Below are 20,886 nucleotides of genomic sequence, written 5' to 3'. Positions count from 1 at the left end.
CCCCCAACACTACTTCCGGTTCTCTGTGATGTTTGAGAGACAGTGCATTGATACAGCAAAGGCTGGTGGCTGGAAACAGAAAATGACCCTTGGACAGAGAGACTACTTGGGGATGAACAAGAGGATTTCCAAACCCAAATGCCCTGTGTAGGCTTTAATGTCAGAGTAGAAAACAGAAACACAACTTCAGAAAACAAGCACATGAGATTCTCTCCGAGGGCAGAGAAAAAATACAAAGAAGCCGTCATTATGAGAGGAAGCTAAGAGGCCTGGAGGAAAGAACCCTAAGAGCTAAACTATGTAGGAGAGAGGATGGAGAGGGAGCAGGAGGAAAAGGGGACAGAAGGGAACAGTGAACCGGGAAGGCGTGTCACAGGGAAGAGATGGGCAGGTTCAATGCAAGGTCCGAGGGGGAGGGGAGTAATTACTCCAGGGGAATGCGGGAGCCAAGGCCGGGCTCTAACTGAGGTGCAGGGCTCCAGCTGTCAGAGACCTTGGTGGAACTAAGGGGTTGTCATTTGGCTGACAGCCCCCCACTGAGCAAGCACTGTGTGTGGGGGGAGAGTGGAAGGGCGAGCAGAGCTGTGTTACAGGGCTTTGCTCTGCTTTTCAGACGTGATATTTATATTCTGATTTTTTTCTTTCTTTTTAAGTTGTCAGAGAGTCACCAGAGAGGGCAAAATCACCCTCCAATGGAATGTGGTCATGTTGCAATCCCTATTCCTCCATTTCTCCATCCTCACACACACCTAGTATGTTTCTCAAGCCACCTGGGTGGGGATTCGAACTGTGCTTGGTCATGTGTAACTGGGCTCCCTAGACACATGGCTTAACTGCAGTGCTGGTCCATATTCTGATTTTAAAGTAAATGAAAAGAAAGCACAGGGGTCGTATTGTTCATGTATATTCTGAGTGGAACATCTTCAAGGTTCAAATTCAATAGATATATGTTTCTTTTTTATAATGAAAAGAATCCCCAGTACCTCCCCCTCACACTCCAAATACTCTAATTCCCTCTATAGAAGCTCCAAATGTTTCTAATTTATTCTGAATCCTTACAGAGATTTTTTATGCATATACAAGTACACATGTATCCTCGAAGAAATATTTCCCATCTTCTTGTACATCATAAGTGGAGGAAATCCTTACACACCTCTTCTGTACCTTGCTTTTATTTTTTTATTACACTGTGTATTTTAGAGATCTTTCCATGTTGGTACAGATTTGTGTTCTTTTTCACACATGTATAATAGTCCACTGGGTAGCCATCTCTTGGTTTACTTAACCAGTCTCCTATGGATGCACATTCGGGAGGTTGCTGATGTTTTTGGTTTGGAGATTTTTTTTTTGGGGGGGGGAGGTTTTTGCTGTAGGGCGCGTGCGCTCGCTAGACAGAGAGAGACAGAGAGACAGAAGGTGAGAAATCATCCCCCGTGGGGATGGCCACGCTGTAATCCCTTCTCCTCCATTCTCCTCTCGCTCCCCCCTTCTCCCCTCGGGAGCTCTGGCACACACACACACACACACACACACACACACACACGCCCGATGTGAGTTTAAGCCACCGGGTCTGGGACTCGAACCGCAGTCAACTACATGGGAGTCCAGCGACATAGACATTATGCTAACTGCTGGTCCTTGGTTTGGAGATTTTATGATTGATGAGACTGAAGGGTGAAGAAGTCTAAAGAGCTCTGAGGGGAAGGGCTCGTGACCTAAGAACTCTTTACCTGGTCGAGCTGCGGATTTGGGATAAGATAATAGAAAGTAATTTTATTCTTTGAAGAAAAGATTACTGAAGGGAGGCCTCTGGCAAATAAAGAACAAAACAAGGAGAAGTTAAGAATTCAGGAAGGGCCAGGCAGTGGTGGAGCTGGACTCACATGGGGAAGGTCCTGGGTTTGTCTCCAGGGACCTCCCTGAGCCTGTGACCCCAGGCTGCTGAGACTGGGTCGAGTCATAACATGATCCCTTCCCTGCCTTACCTCTCATGGTCAAAATAAATAAATGCACATAAAGAAAGACCTCCAGGGGATGTGCCGTCTAGAATACAGAGAGGACAGCCTGACTGAAAACAAGGTACTTGGGAGGTGTTTACATACCGAGCTCGCCGTGCATATGTAGCTCCATGGAGACGTTAACAACGCATCATTGGAAATGGAGGTGAACACTAGCACTGTCCGAGACTCACACGCTGGATGGCTTCGGCAGCAGCTCAGAGGGTTTGCTAACGAGCCTTCTCAGGAAGTAGTGCCTCATCTGTGGCTTGGATAGAAAGCACTCACACGCACATGTGTCACAGTGTGTTTCTAATAATCGGCTCGAAGTCCCCTTTCCGTTTCCCAGCACTGTTTATTTATTTATTTATTGGCTTGTTTTTCTAGGTTTTTGCCCTAGGATGTGTGCACTCCCTGGAGAGACACGGAGAGAGACAGTGACGGAAATGGAGACATCACTCTCTAGAGGGGATGACCATATCACAATTCCTTCTCCATTTTCCTGGGACTTTGGGCACCCACATGCACACAGCTGGTGATTCTCAAGCTTCCGGGTCTGGGACTCCAACTGAGGTCAGCCATGTAAGAGTCCAGCGCCTTAGCCACCAGCCACATGCTGGTGCCTCTCAGCACATTTAATATGAAGTCGTGAGATCAGATTGTGATCTTCCAGGACATTTGGAATCTGGTTCTTCTCCCTGTCCTCTCCTTTCCTTCTGTCTTGCTGACCTTCAAGCTGGTGGGGCCTCAGGTGTCCTTGTCCCTTCCCCCCACAGCCATCCCTCCAGGGGATATCATCCTGTAAGGCCCTTCCTGACTGCCGACTAAAGTAGACCTGTCACATCCTCTCCAGAGCTCTTGCCATGACCTGGTGTCCCACCCATGAGAACAGGAGGCTGTCTAGTCCCTGCGGTGGCCACTGTCCGTCCTCGTGCACTCAGTGACAGGGTGTCTTTGCTCCTGGGTTCACCCCCAGAGCCAGAGTCGCAGCTGTCAAGGCCGACGAGGGGAGGCGCTCGAGCTGCATCTTTAAAAAAGAAAGGAAAAAAAGAGCAGACTTTTTGTTTGTTTGTGTTTACACAAATTGGACTGCCGAATGCGAATGCATGGTTTCTGTTAGCACTTCTGAAGTGTAGCCGCGTGTTTGGAATTTCTCTCCGCAGCTCCTTCGGATTCCCTTTCCCTCACCGACCCAAGAGGACTGCGCACAGAAAGGAATGTGAAAGGAGGCCCGCAAAGGTCCGCAATGGGGTGGCAGCTTTGCTTTTCCCTCTTGCTGATCGATCCCTTTCTACGACGAATCGATCTGCTTTTTGTAACAGCAATAACCCCAACCTCAACCCGAGACAAAGTGTTGCCAGGAGGCTGCGGGAGCTGGGGCCGCGACGGCTGGGGTTGAGCGGACTTGGGGAATCCCGCGGGTCATTCCCCAGGTCCCCCAAGCCAGCCGCCCTGCTCCCGCCGCCCATAGGTTGCATACGCCCCCTTGTGGGCTAGCCTGCTCGATGCATTTCGCGTCTCCTGGTCCTCGCACTGCCTGGCAACCAAACCCAAACCCTTAACCTCCAGCATCCCTGCACCCACCAACCCATAGCATGTATGGTGGGGAGGAGGGGGGAAGAGGAACCCAACACATTCAGGCTGGCTGTCTCTATTGTCTCTCCCCCAGCTTTATTGCTATAATTCACACCTGTAGAAGGTGTACAATTCAGTGGTTTCGAGTGCACTCAGAGACAGGCAACCATCCCCGCGATCAGTTCCAGCCAAGGTGGGAGGCATTCAGGGTGGCTTGGCTGTAGACCAGAGTCAATTTTAGAATATTCCAATATCCCCCCACACCCCTAAAGAAACTCCAGGCCCGTTAGTGGTCATTTCCCATTTCTCATGCACATAAAGACCTCCAGGGGACGTGCCCGTGCCGTCTAGAATACAGAGAGGACAGCAGTGACTGAAAACAAGGTACTTGGGAGGTGTTTACATACCGAGGTCGCCGTGCATATGTAGCTCCATGGAGACGTTAACAACGGGTCCTTGGAAATGGAGGTGAACACTAGCACTGTCTTGCAACTAGCAGTCTACGGTCTCTGTAAGGAATTTGTCCCTTTGGGACCTCTCATAGAAACAGGATCGAATGCTACGTGGTCAGCTGCACTCCTTTCCTTAATGAAATGCTTTCGTGTCTCGTCCACTTGTAGCGTTGCATCAGTACTACCTGGTCTTTATTGTCAAGGAATATTCCCTGTATGCTCTGCCACGTTTTTTTGTTTGTTTGTTTGTTTGTTTGTTTTTTGAGAGGTTTTTGCTATAGGGCGTGTGCCCTCACCAGACTGACAGAGAGAGACAGAAAGCGAGAAATCATCCCCCCTGCCCCAGGGGGGATGGCCATGCTGCAATCCCTTCTCCTCCATTCTCCTCTTGGGATCTTGGGCACGCACACACACGCACCCGGCGTGAGTTTTAAGCCACCGGGTCCAGGATGTGAACTGCGGTCGCCTACATAGGAGTCCAGCGACATAGCCATTATGCTAACTGCTGGTCCTTGCCACGTTTTATTTATGCACTCATCAGCTGGTGGACGTCAGGCTTGGTTCCTCTTAGTGCTGCTATGAACATTCTCTGCACTGGGTCAGGAGGCAGTGGGGCGGCTGAGGCACTGCACTCCCACATGGTCCACCATGGTTTGAGTCTCCCACCTGGTGGCTTGCTTTCTAACTTCCCCTCTCTCTCTAGTGAGTGCATGTGCCCTACAGCAAATTAAAAATAGAATAGTAAATAAAAATAATTCTATACATGTATATGTTTCTGTGCATGGCTATTTTACTCTCTCGGGTATATACCTACCAGCGGAATTGCTGGATCCTGTGTTCACTCCTATGCTTAATTTTCTTTCTTTTTTTTTTTTTTGGAGAGGTTTCCGCTATAGGGCGCGTGTGCTTGCCAGCCAGCCAGAGAGAGACAGAGAGACAGAAAGCGAGAAATCACCCCCCAGGGGGGATGGTCACGCCGCAATCCCTTCTCCTCCATTCTCCTCTTGGGATCTTGGGCACACACGCACGCATGCCTGGCGTGAGTTTTAAGCCACCGGGTCCGGGACACGAACCGCGGTCGACTACGTGGGAGTCCAGCGACATAGCCATTACGCTAACTGCTGGTTCCCTCCTATGCTTAACTTTCTGAAGACTCACCAAACTGTCTTCCAAAGCAGCTATACCATTTCACACTCCCAGCTGCAGCGTATGAGGGTTCCAACTTTCCCACATACTTGCAAACCATTCTTATAATGTGATTTAATTTTTAAAATATCAAGTTAGGGCCAGCAGGTGGTAGGGTGGGTAAGGCTGCATGTATCAGTACTACTTGACTTTTATTGCCGAGGACTATTCCCTGAAGCTCTGCCACGTTTTATTTATGCACTCATCAGCTGGTGGACATCAGGGCTGGTTCCTCTTAGTGTAGCTGTGAACCTTCTCTACACTGGATCAGGAGGCGGTGGGGTGGTTGAGGCATTGCATGGCCAACTGCTCGGTTTGAATTCCTGTCCTGGTGGCTTGGGAAACACACCAGGCACATATGTGTGTGTGCCCCAAATCCCTAGATGTGAATGGAGGAGAAGGGATTGTAGCATGGCTATTCCTTCTGGAGGGTGCTTTTTCACTTTCCCTCAGATCTCTCTTTCTCTTTGTCTTTTCTTTGTGAATGTATGTACTCTATAGCAAAAACCAAAACCAAAACAAACAACCCCCCCCCAACAACAACAACAACAAATAAAAAACATGTCCAAGAAAGAGAGAGAACCCTGTACAGGTTCGATCATGCTGTGAATCCCTCACTCCAGTCCTCCAGCCCACCCGGATCCTGAACACGTTTCGGCCATTGGACTGGGGACTCCAACAAGGATGGACGTGTGGCCTCCAGCTGCATAGTTCAGGTTGCTACCAAGTAATCCATAGAGACTGGACCTTATTATGTGATTTTCAAACAATTTTATTATAGCCACTGTAATGAATATGAAGTGGTATCACACTATGGTTTTCATTTGGAGTCCCTGATAGCTGATGAGGTTGAGAATCTTTTTAGGTGCTATCACCCATTCGCATATCTTCTTGGAAGAAACGCCTATTCATTCAGATCCTCTACTCGTTTTCAAATTAGGTTGTTCATTTTTTTATTGTTGAGTTATCTTCATATATTCAAGATACAAATCCCTTATCAGATATAAGGGTTATGGCCACACACAAGCCCTTCTCCTCCAGTCTCCTCTTGGGATTTAGGGCATGCACACACATGCACCAGAGACACATTATTTGCAAAATTTTTTCTTATATGATTTGTGTTTGTTTGTGTTTTTTTACATTTTTGGTGGTGTCCTGTGAAGCACAAACATTTTAAATTTTGATAATATTCAGTTTATCGGGACCAGCAGTTAGCATAATAGCTATGTCACTGGACTCTCATGTAGTTGGCTGTGGTTTGAGTCCCAGACCCGGTGGCTTAAACTCATGCTGGGCGTGTGTGCGTGCGTGCCCAAGAACCCAAGAGGAGAATGGAGAAGAAGGGATCGTGGTGTGGCCATCCCCCCTAGGGGTGATTTCTCGCTTTCTGTCTCTCTGTCTCTCTCTGTCTTTCTGGTGAGTGCACACACCCTATAGTGAAAAACTGTACACACACACACACACACAAAAGAATATTCAGTTTATCTGTTTTTGTTGTTGCTTGTGCTTTTGGTATATCTAAAAAAAGATTGCCTAATGGAAGATCATGAAAATTAATACCTTTTCCTAAGAGTCTTTTTTTTTTTAATGATTATTTTATTTAACTTTAATTATTTCTTCATCTGTTTCTTTCTTTATTTTTATTTGACCAGAGAAGGACAGAGTGTGAGAGAGAAAGAGAGGGAAAGTGAGAAAGCAAGCCACCGGGTCTGGGACTCAAACCATGGTTGGCCATGTGGGAGCCCAGCATCCTTAACCATCATGCCACCCACCCATCCCGAGTCTTATAATTGTTTTTTTAAATTTATTTATTATCATTATAATCTTGTTTATATTACATTGAATCACATATAACTTTACAGTGTATTACATTTCTTTTTCCAGAAGGAATACCACACATATCAGTCAATACAGAGACATTAAAATCCCCATCATCATCCAATAGCTTTTCATTGTTTTTCCCGATCATCATTATCATTATTATTATTCCAGTTTTTTTTTTTAACAATCACTACTTCTCATTTTGCTTGAAAAAAGACTTTACTCAACATGAAATACTTCTTAGACCAACCCAGCGGAGAATACTATACACGTCGTCATCAACAGGTAATAAAACATACCTGTGTCCTACTAATGGCATGCCTCTCTATTCTCTTATTATCTTTCTCTATACTCTTCTCTTCTCCCGTCGAGTCTTATAATTTTAACATGTACACCTAGGTCTTTAATCCATTTTGAGTTAATTTTCACATATGGTGTGAGGCAAGAATCCAGCTTAAGTTTTTTGCTTAACACTTTAGCTTAGCATTATTCGTTAAAAAAAGCCGTCATCTCTCCCTATTTATTGTATTAGCACTCTTGTCAAAAAATAGTTGTCTAGGGACCAGCAATTAGCACAATGGCTATGTTGCCGGACTCCCACGTAGTCGACCGTGTTTCACGTCCCGGACCCGGTGGCTTAAACTCACACTGGGCGCATGTGTGTGTGTGCCCAAGATCCCAAGAGGAGAATGGAGGAGAAGGGATTGCGGCATGACCATCCCTGGGGGGTGATTTCTCGCTTTCTGTCTCTTTGTCTCTCTCTTTCTGGCGAGCGCATGCGCCCTATAGCAAAAACCTCTCCAAAAAAGAAAAAGAAAAAAAAATTAGTTGTCTATAAATCAGGGTGTTTCTTGGTCCTCAATTTTATTTCATTGATCTATAATCTTTATATCAGGGTTGCACTGTTTTGTAGTAAGCTTTGAAATTAGGAAATGTTCTTTAACTTATTTTTCAAGATTGTTTTGGCTGTTTGGCTTCTCTTAAATTTCTTTATGAGTTTTAGGATCAGTTTGTTAATTTCTTTTCATTCCTCTTTTGTGTGTGTGTGTTAGTGTTTTTTTTTGTTTGTTTGTTTTCTTTTCTTTTTTTTTTTTGAGAGATTTTTGCTATAGGGCACACGCGCTCACCAGACAGAGACAGAGAGACAGAAAGCGAGAAATCACCCCCCCCAGGGGGGGATTGCCACGCCGCAATCCCTTCTCCTCCATTCTCCTCTTGGGATCTTGGGCACGCATGCACACACACCTGGCATGAGTTTAAGCCACCGGGTCTGGGACGCGAACCACGGTCGACTATGTGGGAGTCCAGCGATGTAGTCATTACGCTAACTGCTGGTCCCTGTGTGTTAGTTTTTGCTTTAGGGTGCATGTGCTCGCTAGAAAGACACAAAGAGAACACAAGAAAAGTCAGAAGTCAGTCACCCCTCTGGTTTTATAACCGCACACAAGTGTGGTTCTCCAGTCTCCTCTTAGGATTTAGGGCATACGCACACATGCACCAGAGTGATTTTAAAGTCCCTGGGTCTGGGATTTGAACCACAGTGGGACATACGGGATCCAGTGCCTTAACCTTCATGCCACCCCAGTTTGTCCATTTCTACCAAAAAATTAGCTTGGGTTTTGATGGGATGGTGTTGAATTTATAGAACATTTTGGAGAATGCTCTAGTTGAAAAAAAAATCATATATTGAACCACTGTAAAGGAATGAAAAGTGTAAAACTTTGATCCAATTATTATGTTAAAGAGTGGGGTCTTTGGGAGAAAATGAATGATTGGGTGGTTGAAGTGGGGTCCCATGACTGAATCCTGGTAAGTTTATAAGGAGAGAAAAAGAGAGAGAGAGAGTAAGAGAGACTGATACGGAACACTGTCCACCGTCTCTCTGTACACACCCTCCATCCTCTCCGCTTCAGTAATAGCCTGATACATGTTGTAGCCTGATACAAGCATCGTCTTTGGACTTTCTAGTTACCAGAATCATGAGTCAAATAAACCCCTATTCTTTTAAAAAATAATTTGTAATAGGGCATGCGTGCTCACTGGAGAGAGAGAGAGAGAGGGAAAATGAGAAAGCATCCCTCAAATGGAGAATGATCATGCCACAATTCCTTTTCTTCCATTTCCCCCTCCTTTGGCATTTTGGGCACACATGCACATGTGCCCAGCATATTTTCAACCCTCCAGGTCTGGGACTTGAACCATGCAGTCAGCCATGTAAAAGAAATCTAGCTGCTTTAACCACCACACCACCAGCTGGCCTGAGTATCATCATCTTAACAATTAAGTCTGCTAATGTATTAAACCTGCTAATTTAGGAGCATGAGATGTCTTTCCATTTATTTCTATCTTATTTTATTTTCTTCAAAACTGTTTTGCCATTTTCAAACTACAGGTTTTACACTTCCTTTGTACAATTTATTCCTATATATTCTTTCTGTGCCTTTGTTAATGGATTTTTCTTCCAGATTATTCATTGCAACAGTTGTTTGGAAATATAATTGACTTTTGTATATCAATCTTGGATCTTGCAACCTTATTAACTCATTTGGCCTTTTTTTTTTTTTTTCAGATCCCATTTAAAATTCTGAGTGGACATGAGCATGTGGTGAGCTCATGCCATTTCTGTGTGGATGACACGAAGCTGCTCAGCGGCTCCTATGACTCCACTGTGAAGCTGTGGGTAGGTGGCTGGGTGTTAGATTCCCCGGAACTAAACCATTTAAGCCCAGGCACCTCTTGTGCGGAGTAACCAGACACCAAGGATCCCAAAGGTTTGAGGCCTCCTGAGCTAAGTGGGAGGAGGAGGAGCAGTGAGGGCACTCTCAAGAGTCAAGCACCATGGGACCAGCAGTTAGCGTAATGGCTATGTCTCTGGACTCCCACGTCATCGACTGTGATTTGAGTTTCGGACCCGGTGGCTTAAACTCATGCCAGGCGCGTGTGCGTGCGTGCCCAAGATCCCAAGAGGAGAATGGAGGAGAAGGGATTGCGGTGTGACCATCCCCCCTGGGGGGTAATTTCTCACTTTCTGTCTCTGTCTCTGTCTGTCTGGTGAGTGCACACGCCCTATAGCAAAAAACCTCTCAAAAAAAAAAAAAAAAAAAAGTCAAGCACCAGAGAGGGTGGAGTCAGTGAAGCGGCTCTGGTAGCTGTGGATTTGGAAACCGTGGAAGCAGGGCATGAAGAACAGGGGACCATGAACCCCCATTTCTGTTGGGTGAGGTCCCATTACCTGGGGTCTCTGGGCTGTGTCATCTCTCTGGATCTCCTTTTCATTTGGAAAACTAGGCTTCATCCCTGAGGCCTGTCTGGCCAGCCCTGAATGGCCACAGAGGACCGAGGTAGCCGAAAGTGGGACCTGTCTACGAGGAGTGAGTGGTTGGGAAGGGCAGGTCTGAGTACAGATCCCAGAGTGTAGGGGAACAAGGGTGTGGGAACAGGGGTGTGACGTTCACATGAAGTTGCAGAGAGGTGGCCACCTGGAACACATCTAGCCTCCCTGGGCATAGCTGCAGAGCCTGGCAGGCCTGTTTGGGGCAGTGCTGGTCAGTCAGGATGGGCTGAGGAAGGAGCTGAGAGGTGGCAGTGGCCCTCAGAGGCTGCAGAGGGCAGAGCGGCTGGGACCGGGACCTGTGTTGGAGACAGATCTGAGTCGTGCCATCTCCTCTGACTTCAAGGGCAGGAGGGAGTCCGGGTAGAGTGAGGCAAAGCTGGTTCCTGGGTTCTAACTTGGTAACCAGGTGGAGGAGGACCCTCGTCCTATAGGTAACCTCAGAGGAGCATCTTCCCTGTGCCTTCAGTGGCCAAGGCCAGGCTGACCAAGGGAGTTTGAGGACGGTCCAAGTGGGTTCAGACCCCACACGTAGGACCCACCAGCTGTGTGACCCAGTGGTAACATGACCTCCTGGCCTCCCTATGCCTCTCAGGACCAGCCTTGTGCTGGGGCTGCCTCAGTGCCTGCCTGGCCCATACCAGGCCCCAGCAGACATCCGCTCCCTCCCTCTGCTGTTGCCCTTAACTGTGCCTCTCACTCCACTCTCCTAACTTTCCCCCACCCCATCCTCAGCCCTGAGATCTTGCTGGGAAAACTTCTGGTTTCTCTGGAAGCCGAAACCCTTCCCAATGCTGTGGGGTGACTAAGAAGCCCTGGGTGTGTGTGTGGGGGGTCTCTGCTGGTTGTCACCACCCAGAAGGTGGGGGGTGGAAACTTTCCACGTGTGCATTTTGCTTTGCCGGCAGTCTTCCCACGTCCTTCTCACCTTCTGAGTCAGTGGAGGGACTCACCACGGTTTCTGTCTGTTTTGGCTGAAGGGCTCTTGTCCCGGAAAGGGAAATCTGTCTGTTTCCACTTAGGTGGTTGTTCCAAATGAGGGCCTGCCCGTCAAGATGGCCTGGCCCCTTGACAGCAGGCTCTTTTCTCTTGTTGCCTGCCTGTCCCATGCCCCACCCACTATGTAATCCCTCCCACCTCTGCCCCTCTTCTACCTTCCTTCCTGGGACCCATCCTTTTCTTCCTCCCAGCAAGTGTGTCCGAGTGTCCCCACCTGCACTGTGGGACCTGCTCAGAGCCCTGGGACCTGCTCAGAGCCCTGTGCTGCCTTCTCCAGGCAGGCCTCCCATCCCTGCTATTCCAACCCCTTGCCCTCCTCACGCCTTCACCCCCAGTCCCATAACGGTCAGTTCTCCTCCGGGCTCCCTGCCTTGGCTGGCCCTGTGGACTGCCTCTCCCAGGAAGCCCTCTCCTCATCCTGATTCCCTTCTCATCTTCCTCTTCTACTGGCTTCCCTGCCCCCAGCTGGGGCTCCCCCAGCCTCTGCTGTCCTCAAGCCCACCCTTGGTGGAGAAGTGAGTCCTTACTCTATGTGACCGTCTCCTCTTGTCACAGTATCTCAAAGTCCCGTCCACCCTCTCCCACATCCACTGACCTCGTCTCTAATCCCTTCTACCAACTCCACCCCAAACCCCGACCTCTGACTTCATCTTTCAAGGCCCCCATTGCCCTAATTGGAGATAGTTGTGAGTCATTGAGAAAGCCCATAAATGTATGAAGAAACTAAGAAAAGAAAAATCTTAATCCCATGTCTCAGCTCCTTATAAAATGCTAGCATTTTCTTTCCAGTCATTTAAAAAGGCAGTGTGGAGGGTCTGGCAGGTGGTGTGGTGGTTAAGGGCACTGGACTCCCACATGGCTGACTGTGGTTTGAGTCCCGGACCTGGCGGCTTGCTTTCTCATTTTCTCTCACTCTGTTCCTCTCTGGTCAAGTTAAAAAAATAAATAAATAAAGTTGAATAAAATAATTCTTTTAAAAAATATATAAGTGTGGGGACCAGCAGATGACATAATGGTTAGGTCACTGGACTCCCATGTAGTCAACCACTGTTGGAGTCCTGGACCCAGTGGCTTAAAACTCACACCAGGCATGTGTGCATATGTGCCCAAAATTCCAAGAGGAGACTGGAGGAGAAGGGATTGAGGTGTGTCCATCCTCCTTGAAGGGTGATTTCTCACTTTCTGTCTCTCTATTTATCTCTGACTCAAACACCCATACCCTATAGCAAAAAATCTCTCTCTCTTAAAAAAAAAAAAAAGGGTGGCAGCAGATAGCATGGTGGTTGAGGCACTGGATTGCCACATGGCTGATCATGGTTCAAGTCCTGGACCTGGCAACTATCTTTCTCACTTTCTCTCTCTGGTGAGCACATGTACCCTGTAGCAAATTAAAAAACAATAATAATAATAAGCTAAATTTTAAAAATAATTATCTATTTAATTTTATTTATTCATTCATTTATTTTAATTTGACCAGAGAGAGACACACAGAGAGGGAGGGAAAGTAAGAAAGCAAGCCATCGGGTTCAGGACTTGAACTGTGGTTGACCATATGGGAGTGTCCAGTGCCTTAACCACCATGCCACCTGCTGGCCCCTAAATAGATCATTCTTTAGGGAAAAAAAATAAAATAGAAGGTAAGTCTGGTAGTTTTCCATGTATTACAAAGGTAATATGATTTTATTATAGGAGATACGTAAAAACGCAAGAAAGAGAAAACAACAAACAACTCATCATTCCATGAACCCACAGTGAACTGTGAAAATGTTGGAATGTATCTTTTTTTTTTCCTTTAGTGCTAAAAGGCATGCGTGCTTGCCAGAGAGAGAAGGAGAAACAGGGAGAAGGAGAAAGAGGAAGAAAGCACCTCCCCAGTGGGGTGTGGTCACACTGCAGTCCTTTTCCTCTGTTTCTCCATCCTGTCAAGATTTGGGGCACTTGGGAACCAGCAGTGACTATGTCACTGGACTCCCACGTAGTAGACAGCGGTTCGCATCCCGGACCCAGTGGCTTAAAACTCACGCTGGGCGCGTGTGCGTGCGTGCCCAAGATCCTGAGAGGAGAATGGAGGAGAAGGGATTGCGGCGTGACCATCCTCCCTGGGGGGTGATTTCTCGCTTTCTGTCTCTATGTCTCTCTCTGTCTGTCTGGTGAGCGCACGCGCCCTACAGTGAAAATCTCTCCAAAAAAAAAAAAAAAAGATTTGGGGCACTTGAACTTGCTTCTGGTGTGTTCCTCAAGCCTCTGGGTCAAACCACATTTTTGGACACATGGGATCTAGCTTCCTTAACTACTAGGCCATAGGCTGGGCCTCTTTTCTTTTCTTGTACACACATTTACAAAACGGGAACTATACAGAACCTGCATATGTGACTGTAAGAAACTTGGGCTATGGGGCCAGCAAGTGGCATAGTGGTTAAGGTGCTGGACTACCACATGGCCCACTGTGGTTTAAGTCATGGACTAGTGGCTTGAAAATCACACTGGGCACATGGGCATGTGTGCCCAAAATTCAGAAAGGAAAATGGAAGAGAAGGAATTGTGGCATGGCCATCCTCTTGGCGAGTAATTTCCCACTTTCTCTATCACTGTCTTTTTCTGACAAGTGCACACACCCTATAGCAAAAACCTTAAAAGAAAAAAAAAAGAAAGAAAGAAACTTGTTGGGCTTTAAATAATGGCATAACTCCTTGATTTTTTTTTTTTTTGAGAGGTTTTTTGCTATAGGTCGCATGCACTTGCCAGACAGAGAGAGACATAGAGACAGAAAGCGAGAAATCACCCCCCAGGGAGGATGGTCACGCCGCAATCCCTTCTCCTCCATTCTCCTCTCAGGATCCTGGGTGCGTATGCACGCGTGCCTGGTGTGAGTTTAAGCCACCAGGTCCGGGACTTGAACCGTGGTCGACTACATGGGAGCCCAGCGCCGTAGCCATTACGCTAACTGCTGTTCCCATAACTCCTTGATTTTTTAAAAAAAATATTTATTTAATTTTATTTATTATTTTAAAATTTGTTATAGGATATATGTGCTCACCAGAGAGAGACAGTGAGAGAAAGAGAGGGAACATGAGAAAGTGAGAAAGCAAGCCACCAGGTAAAGGACTTGAACCATGGTTAGCCAAATGGGAGTTCAACACCCTAACCACCATGCTACCTGCTGGCTCCCCATAGCTCCTTAATTTGTCTGACTATTTATTACAGCTCCTTCTTCCCCATTCGTTCAAAGTCTGACCAGTGTCCCCTCTTAAATTGTCTACAGACTGGTCTATAGGCCCTGTTCCCAAATGCCAAATGTCTTAGTCTGTTATTAACACACCAGATTCAAGTTCAAGTGTCCCAAATCTTTTGTTATTTGTAATAACAAAATACCTGAGACTGGGTGATTTATAAAGAATAGAGATTTATTTGACTCACAATTTTGGTGGCCAGAAAGTCCAAAGGTATATAGCTTGTATCAGGCCCTCTATGTCATATCTTAGCTGATAGAAGCAGAGAAGATGGAGGGTGTGTGCATTTCTCACAAGGGGATGGGTGGTGTGAACCACTACTCACAGGAGCTAGAACAGTCTTTCTCAAGATGGCATTAGTCTATTTATGAAGTCAGTGCTTCCTTGATCTAACCACTATAATCTAATCACTTCCTGGTATGATCAAACATCAAAACATGAAACTTTAGGGGACAAACAGTTATCTAAACAGAGTCCCCAATCCCTGGGTCACAGACTGGTACCAGGTTGCACAGCAGGAGATAAGCAGCGAGTGAACCAAACTTCATCTGTATTTACAGCCACACCCCATTGCTCACATTACTGCCTAAGCTCCACCTCTTGTCAGATGAGTGGTGGTGTTAGATCCTCACAGGAGCACAAACCCTATTGTGACTGTGTACACAAGGGATCTAGGTTGTATGTTCTCATGAACCTCCTCCTCTTTGGTCTGTGAAAAAATTGTCTTCCATGAAACTGGTTCCTGGTGCCAAAAAGGATGAGCCTTTCTGAACTACAACACCAAGGGAAAAGGGAGCTGGGTTATCCAGCATGACTGCTGTTCCTTCTCTTGACTATGTGGGGCTACTATTGAATATTGAACCTGCACAGCCTCACAGACACTAGCCTTAACTGGCTCAGGTCACTGCACAGGCTGTATGGGTCTTGGTTGCAAGCCCAAAGACAGTCATTTTCTTAGTTCACAGCCACATTTTTTTCCCCTGGAGCAACACACTGGAGCCCTTTCTTCCCAAGCCATTAGAACCTTGGATCCAGGCCACCAGCCTAAATGTGTCCTGTCCTAGTGAGTTCCTCTTTAGGATTTCTGCTGTTCTTTTTCGCCATTGGGATTTGAGTAGGGCCTGCTGTGTCCCCCTAAACGTGACCCCATTGTTTCTAGTCTTAAGGAGTAGGGGTTGGGGATCTGGGTCTGTGCAGAAAGGGTGCACATAGCAGGTCTGGGGCTGTTCTTAGAAAGGCCTATTGGCAAGACTGTCCTTGGCTGACATCAGGACACCTGACTGGCAAACAGTTCCTGACAGTCATATGAGACTCTCACTAAGTAGTATGGGTGGCTCATTCTGCCTCAACTGTTTGCAAACTGCGTTCCTTATGGGTATTTGCAATTCTGGTACATGTTAGGCAGGTAGTGCCTGTGTGACCAACCATCAAAAACCCTGGACCTCTAGGCTCAGGCACACCTCTCTGGTAGATAGCACTTCACTTGTGTTGCTACAGTTTGTCACTGGAGAAATTCAACACTTCCCATGTGACTCCTCTGGAAGAAGACTTTTCCTGTGCTTGGTTTCTTCTGAATGTCACCCTATGTGCTCTTCCCATTGCTGGTTTTCCTTGGTGCCTTTTCACTGTAATAGCTCTTAGCTGTGAATATGACTGTGTAGAGAGTCCCATGAGTCCAAGAGAATCATCACAGCTAGTGCTGGTCTTGGAGACCCCAGATTCACTGAAGGCTTCGAGGTCCTCATGCAAACTGGTGTCTGCATATCAGGCGGTACTGTCATAGACATACCTTTATCAGGCCAAAAATCTCCCCCTTGCATAATGTAAGACTTTTCTGGTAATTCATTGTCTTGACAATAACATTTGTTTCAAGGGGGGCTTCCTGCCCCTGCTTATCCTGAAAACTATTGGCATATTTCTTACTAAAAACATTTTACCTTCACCACTACAGACACCTTTATGCTTTGATATCCTGTTTGCTCTTTATCACACTCTCTGATTAACTTTCAACTTGATTGTTAGTAGTTGCTGGTGCCGTGCTATTGGATGTGCTGCAATTGTTTTAATCATTCCCCTTCAGCTGGACACCTAGATTGCTGCCAGTGTTTTTGCTACCACCTAATGATGCATGATGAAACTTTTCATGTATATGTCTTGACCACAAATCTGGTTATTTATTGAGTAGAGAGCCTCTCAGAGTAGAATTGCTGGGTATAAAAGGGTATGAACTTTTAAAACATTCTTGAAATAAATTGCTATTGATAGATTCTACAAAGCCTCTTTGGCCGATAAAGAATGAGAAAGTCATCCATTTGCAGCTCTGCTCCCGCAGTGAATAGCTTTCATCTGGTACTTGTGAGCTTGAGAGGAGTTTACTAAGGATGTTGAGGATGGCAAGGGTGTCCTTCCTGCCATGGGACTTGGCAGGGTGTGGATGAACAATCCTTTCACCTTTTGGAGTTGAGCGAGTTATAGGACTGTTTTTGTGTAACTTTGCTGCTGCTGACAGCTAAGGGTTGATGTCAACTTGGTTCACGACTTCAGCAAACACAGCAATGACCACTGTCTCTCTTTCTCTCCCATTGATTTGAGGATGCTGTGGATGGATCTGTGATTCAGGATTATGAGCCACACCCCAAAGCTCCTATTTTAGAGTGCAGCATCACAGCCGACTACAGAAGGTAAACTTTCCTTTGGCTTACTCTGGTTGGGAAAAGTGAGAGTGAGGAGGTAGACTGGTATGCAGGCATGTCAGGATTAGTTTTGGTTTTGCTTTTTAAAATTTTTGCTAAACAAGTTCATAGCCCTATTCCTGTATCTTGGTCTCTGAGTTTCCTTTTTTAAATTGCGAGAATAACATAGATGTGAAACTTTCAAAGTGTAAGCACTTAAAAGAGAAAATTTACTATGGCTAATACAAAGCCAGTCTGAATATTTTTCATGAGGTTTCTTTTTTCTTTCTTTTTTTTCAGAGAGTTTTTTTTTTTTTTTTTCCTATAGAGTTAGTGTGTTTGCCTGAGACAAAGAGAGAGATAGAGACAGAAAGTGAGAAATCACTCCTCAGGAGGGGTGGCCATGCTACAACCCTTTCTCCTCCACTCCCCCGCCCCAGGAATTCTGGGTGCACACTCAGCATGAGTTTCAAGTAGTTGGGTCTGGGAGCAACTCGAACTGGGTCTTGGAACTGTAGCTGGCCATATGGGAGTCCAGCACCTCGACCACTGTGCCACCTGCTGGCATATATGAAATTCCTTTTCTGTAGTCACATGTAGACTGTTGAAGCCGCAGAGACCTAAGTAAAGTTGTCCAGATTTTCCTTCCACAGGAGAAACCAAGGTCCAGGGAAGCAAAGGCTTGTCCCTGCTGTCATCTTGGAAGGGCCAGGCCTGGCAGGCAGGGCAGGGAGAAGGGGCTTTGGGATGTCTTTGCTCAAAACCACTCACACAGGTGTGATAGGTCCCTTTCACACAGGAGGGCATTTGCTTTAAAACAGATTTACTTTGAGCCCAGCTGAGGTCCCACAGTGGTAGGGTGCTTCTGCATAAGACATGACAGCCCAGATTTGATTCCTGGACCAACCCACCTGGGAGGCTGAGGCAGGAGCCTCTACCTACCTCTCCATTAAAAATCAAACAAAAAACTGTTGAAAGTATACTAGTAAATAAGTTGTCTGAGAATTTAGGTGTCATGGGAATTGATGTTGTATAGAGGGAACAGGCAATATAAGAAGACAAAAGTGTAGATATGTACATATGTAGTTCTTATTTGTTGGTTGGAGTGAGGGAGAGACAGACAGGGAGAGGAGCAAGCACCCTCCATGAGGGATGGTCACACCGTAATTCCCTTCTCCTCCATTTCTCCCTCCTTTTGAGATTTTGAGCATGAACGCCCACTCTGTTTCTCAAGTCACCAGGACTCAAACCACATATTCACCCATGTGGGATCCAGTTACCTTAACCAGCAGGCCACAGAGCTGGCCCTATTTATACATTTTAACTAAATGTATAAGAAAACATTTCAGAACCAAATGAGCAGACTATTTTCAAGCATTTGCCTGTTTTTTATTTTGTTTTGTTTTGTTTTTGTTTTTAAGAATAAAGCATGTGAGCAGAGAAGGAAGTGATTGATTCCGGTGAGTGGTAGGTCTCCTTAGAAGAAGACAGAAAATGCTGGAACAGAAGTAATCCTTTCAAAGCCCTCCATATACAAGGACATATTTGAGTAGTGGAAGCATTTGGGAAAACAATGGTGCCAGAGTGACTTTTGTGCTAGGTTTTCTGTTTTCACCTTTTGAAAGATGATTGTATGACTCGTGATCTTGGTCCTCATAGGAACCACAGGCACAACTGTCTCTGTCATGAAGACCTTATGTGTGTCTTTTTATTTCCAGAATTGTTGCAGCATCCTATGACAAAACAGTGAGGGCCTGGGACCTTGAAACCGGCAAGCTGCTGGTAGGTATGTCATGCCCAGTGGGGACGCCACAGCACAGGATCTGACTGGGTCTTAGGTAGCTTTGCATCCAGGGGAGGGGGAGAGGACCAAAGGCCCGGTCCTCCAGGATAGTAGAGTTCTCAGGGACCCTAGTGTAGATGTGAACAGTGTCCTACAGCAGCCAGTGCTTGCGAAGTGTGGAGGAGGCAAATGGGGGAGGGTGGGCATTGGGAAGGAAAGCTTCCTGGAGGAGGCAGGTCCAAGATTCTGCTGGAAAGATGGGGAGGGTTTGAACACAGAGAAAGAAGCCAGGAAGGGCGGGTGGAGGGATAGCATTGAAGTGGGTTGGAAGCTGTGGGACAAAGACCAAGTGGCTGAAGAACCAGGATTCTGGGCCCTTCCCAATCTGCTCCGTCTTAGAAGGGGCCACTTTGCATCCATCTAACATCCTGAGATCCCATCCCTCTCCTGGCACCCCCAGGAAGCCTCACCCTCCTGGGGGCCTCCTCACGACCTCTTGTTCTCTCTTCTGCAGATCCTTATCATCTCTCCCTTCCATCTCTCTTCTTTTCTCTCCTCAAAAAAACAAACTTACTGGGGACCAGCAGTTAGCGTAATGGCTATGTCGCTGGACTCCCACGTAGTCGACCGCGGTTCGTGTCCCGGACCCGGTGGCTTAGAACTCACGCCGGGCACGTGTGCGTGCATGCCCAAGATCCCGAGAGGAGAATGGAGGAGAAGGGATTGCGGCGTGACCATCCCCCCTGGGGGGTGATTTCTCGCTTTCTGTCTCTCTGTTTCTCTCTGTCTGTCTGGCGAGCACACATGCCCTATAGCGAAAAACCTCTCCAAAAAAAAAAAAAACAAAAAAAAAACAAACTTCTTAGTGCAAAGGTTCAGTTTATATTCATCACAAAAAAAAAAGTTTTTGTTTTTGTTTTTTTGCTTTTGGTTTTGTTTTCAGTTTTGCTATAGGAAGTGTGTGCTCTCCAGAGAGAGACGGAGACAAATGGAAAGTGAGAAATCACCCTCTGGGGATCACCGCACCACAATCCCTCCTCTTCTTGAGATTTTGGGCACACACATGCATGTGCTTGGCGTGTTTTTCAGGCTGCCAGGTCCAGGACTCGGAATCATGGAATCAGCCATATGGAATTCAGTACCTTAACTGCACCACCTGCTAGTCCAAAAATAGTTTTTGGCTATAAATATAAATATAACATAAATATAAATATAACAATTTAAATTGCTGGAGAGCACTTGTGCTCCTGAGAGAGAGAGAATGCCCAAATGGGGTGTGGTCATGCTTTAATCCTTTTACTTCATTTCTCCATCTCGTTAGGATTTAGGCCACGCATGTGCACGGGCCTGGGGTGTTTTGTTTTTTTTTTTTTTTTAAGAGATTTTCACTGTAGGGCGCGTGCGCTTGCCAGACAGACAGAGAGAGACATAGAGACAGAAAGCGAGAAATCACCCCCCAGGGGGGATGGTCACGCCACAATCCCTTCTCCTCCATTCTCCTCTCGGGATCTTGGGCATGCACGCACACGCGCCCGGCGTGAGTTTTAAGCCACCGGGTCCGGGACACGAACCGCGGTCGACTACGTGGGAGTCCAGTGACATAGCCATTATGCCAACTGCTGGTTCCCGGGCCTGGGGTGTTTTATAAGCCACAGGGGCAGGATTCCCACCGTGGTAGAACGTGGGGGACCCAACTTTCTGTGCATAGCACTTAACCCACTGTGGTACAGAGCTGGAGCTCGTTGTGAAAAAAACTTTGAAAGATAAGCCAACTTAAAAACAAACAAAAATCTTAGGACCTCTATCAGAGATTACAGTTCCCATCTTGGTGTCTCTTTCCC

The 20,886-nt window shown here is 46.6% G+C and overlaps 1 protein-coding gene across 1 annotated transcript in view; it reads left to right on the top strand.

Annotated features, from left to right (window-relative positions):
- The window catches only part of WDR88 (WD repeat domain 88), a 64,473-nt gene that overhangs the window by 1,312 nt on the left and 42,275 nt on the right, over nt 1-20,886 (top strand). Inside the window, exons 2-4 of the mRNA XM_006167981.3 lie at nt 9,600-9,710; nt 17,183-17,271; nt 18,981-19,044. Coding sequence (XP_006168043.1) covers nt 9,600-9,710; nt 17,183-17,271; nt 18,981-19,044 — 264 coding nt within the window. The remainder of the gene's footprint in view (nt 1-9,599; nt 9,711-17,182; nt 17,272-18,980; nt 19,045-20,886) is intronic.

This window comes from Tupaia chinensis, unplaced genomic scaffold (genome assembly GCF_000334495.1).
Source record: "Tupaia chinensis unplaced genomic scaffold, TupChi_1.0 Scaffold145396_1, whole genome shotgun sequence".
NCBI classification, from domain to species: Eukaryota; Metazoa; Chordata; class Mammalia; order Scandentia; family Tupaiidae; genus Tupaia; species Tupaia belangeri.
The sequence above is the reverse complement of the archived record's forward strand: the minus strand, read 5'-3'. Positions and strand labels throughout refer to the sequence as shown.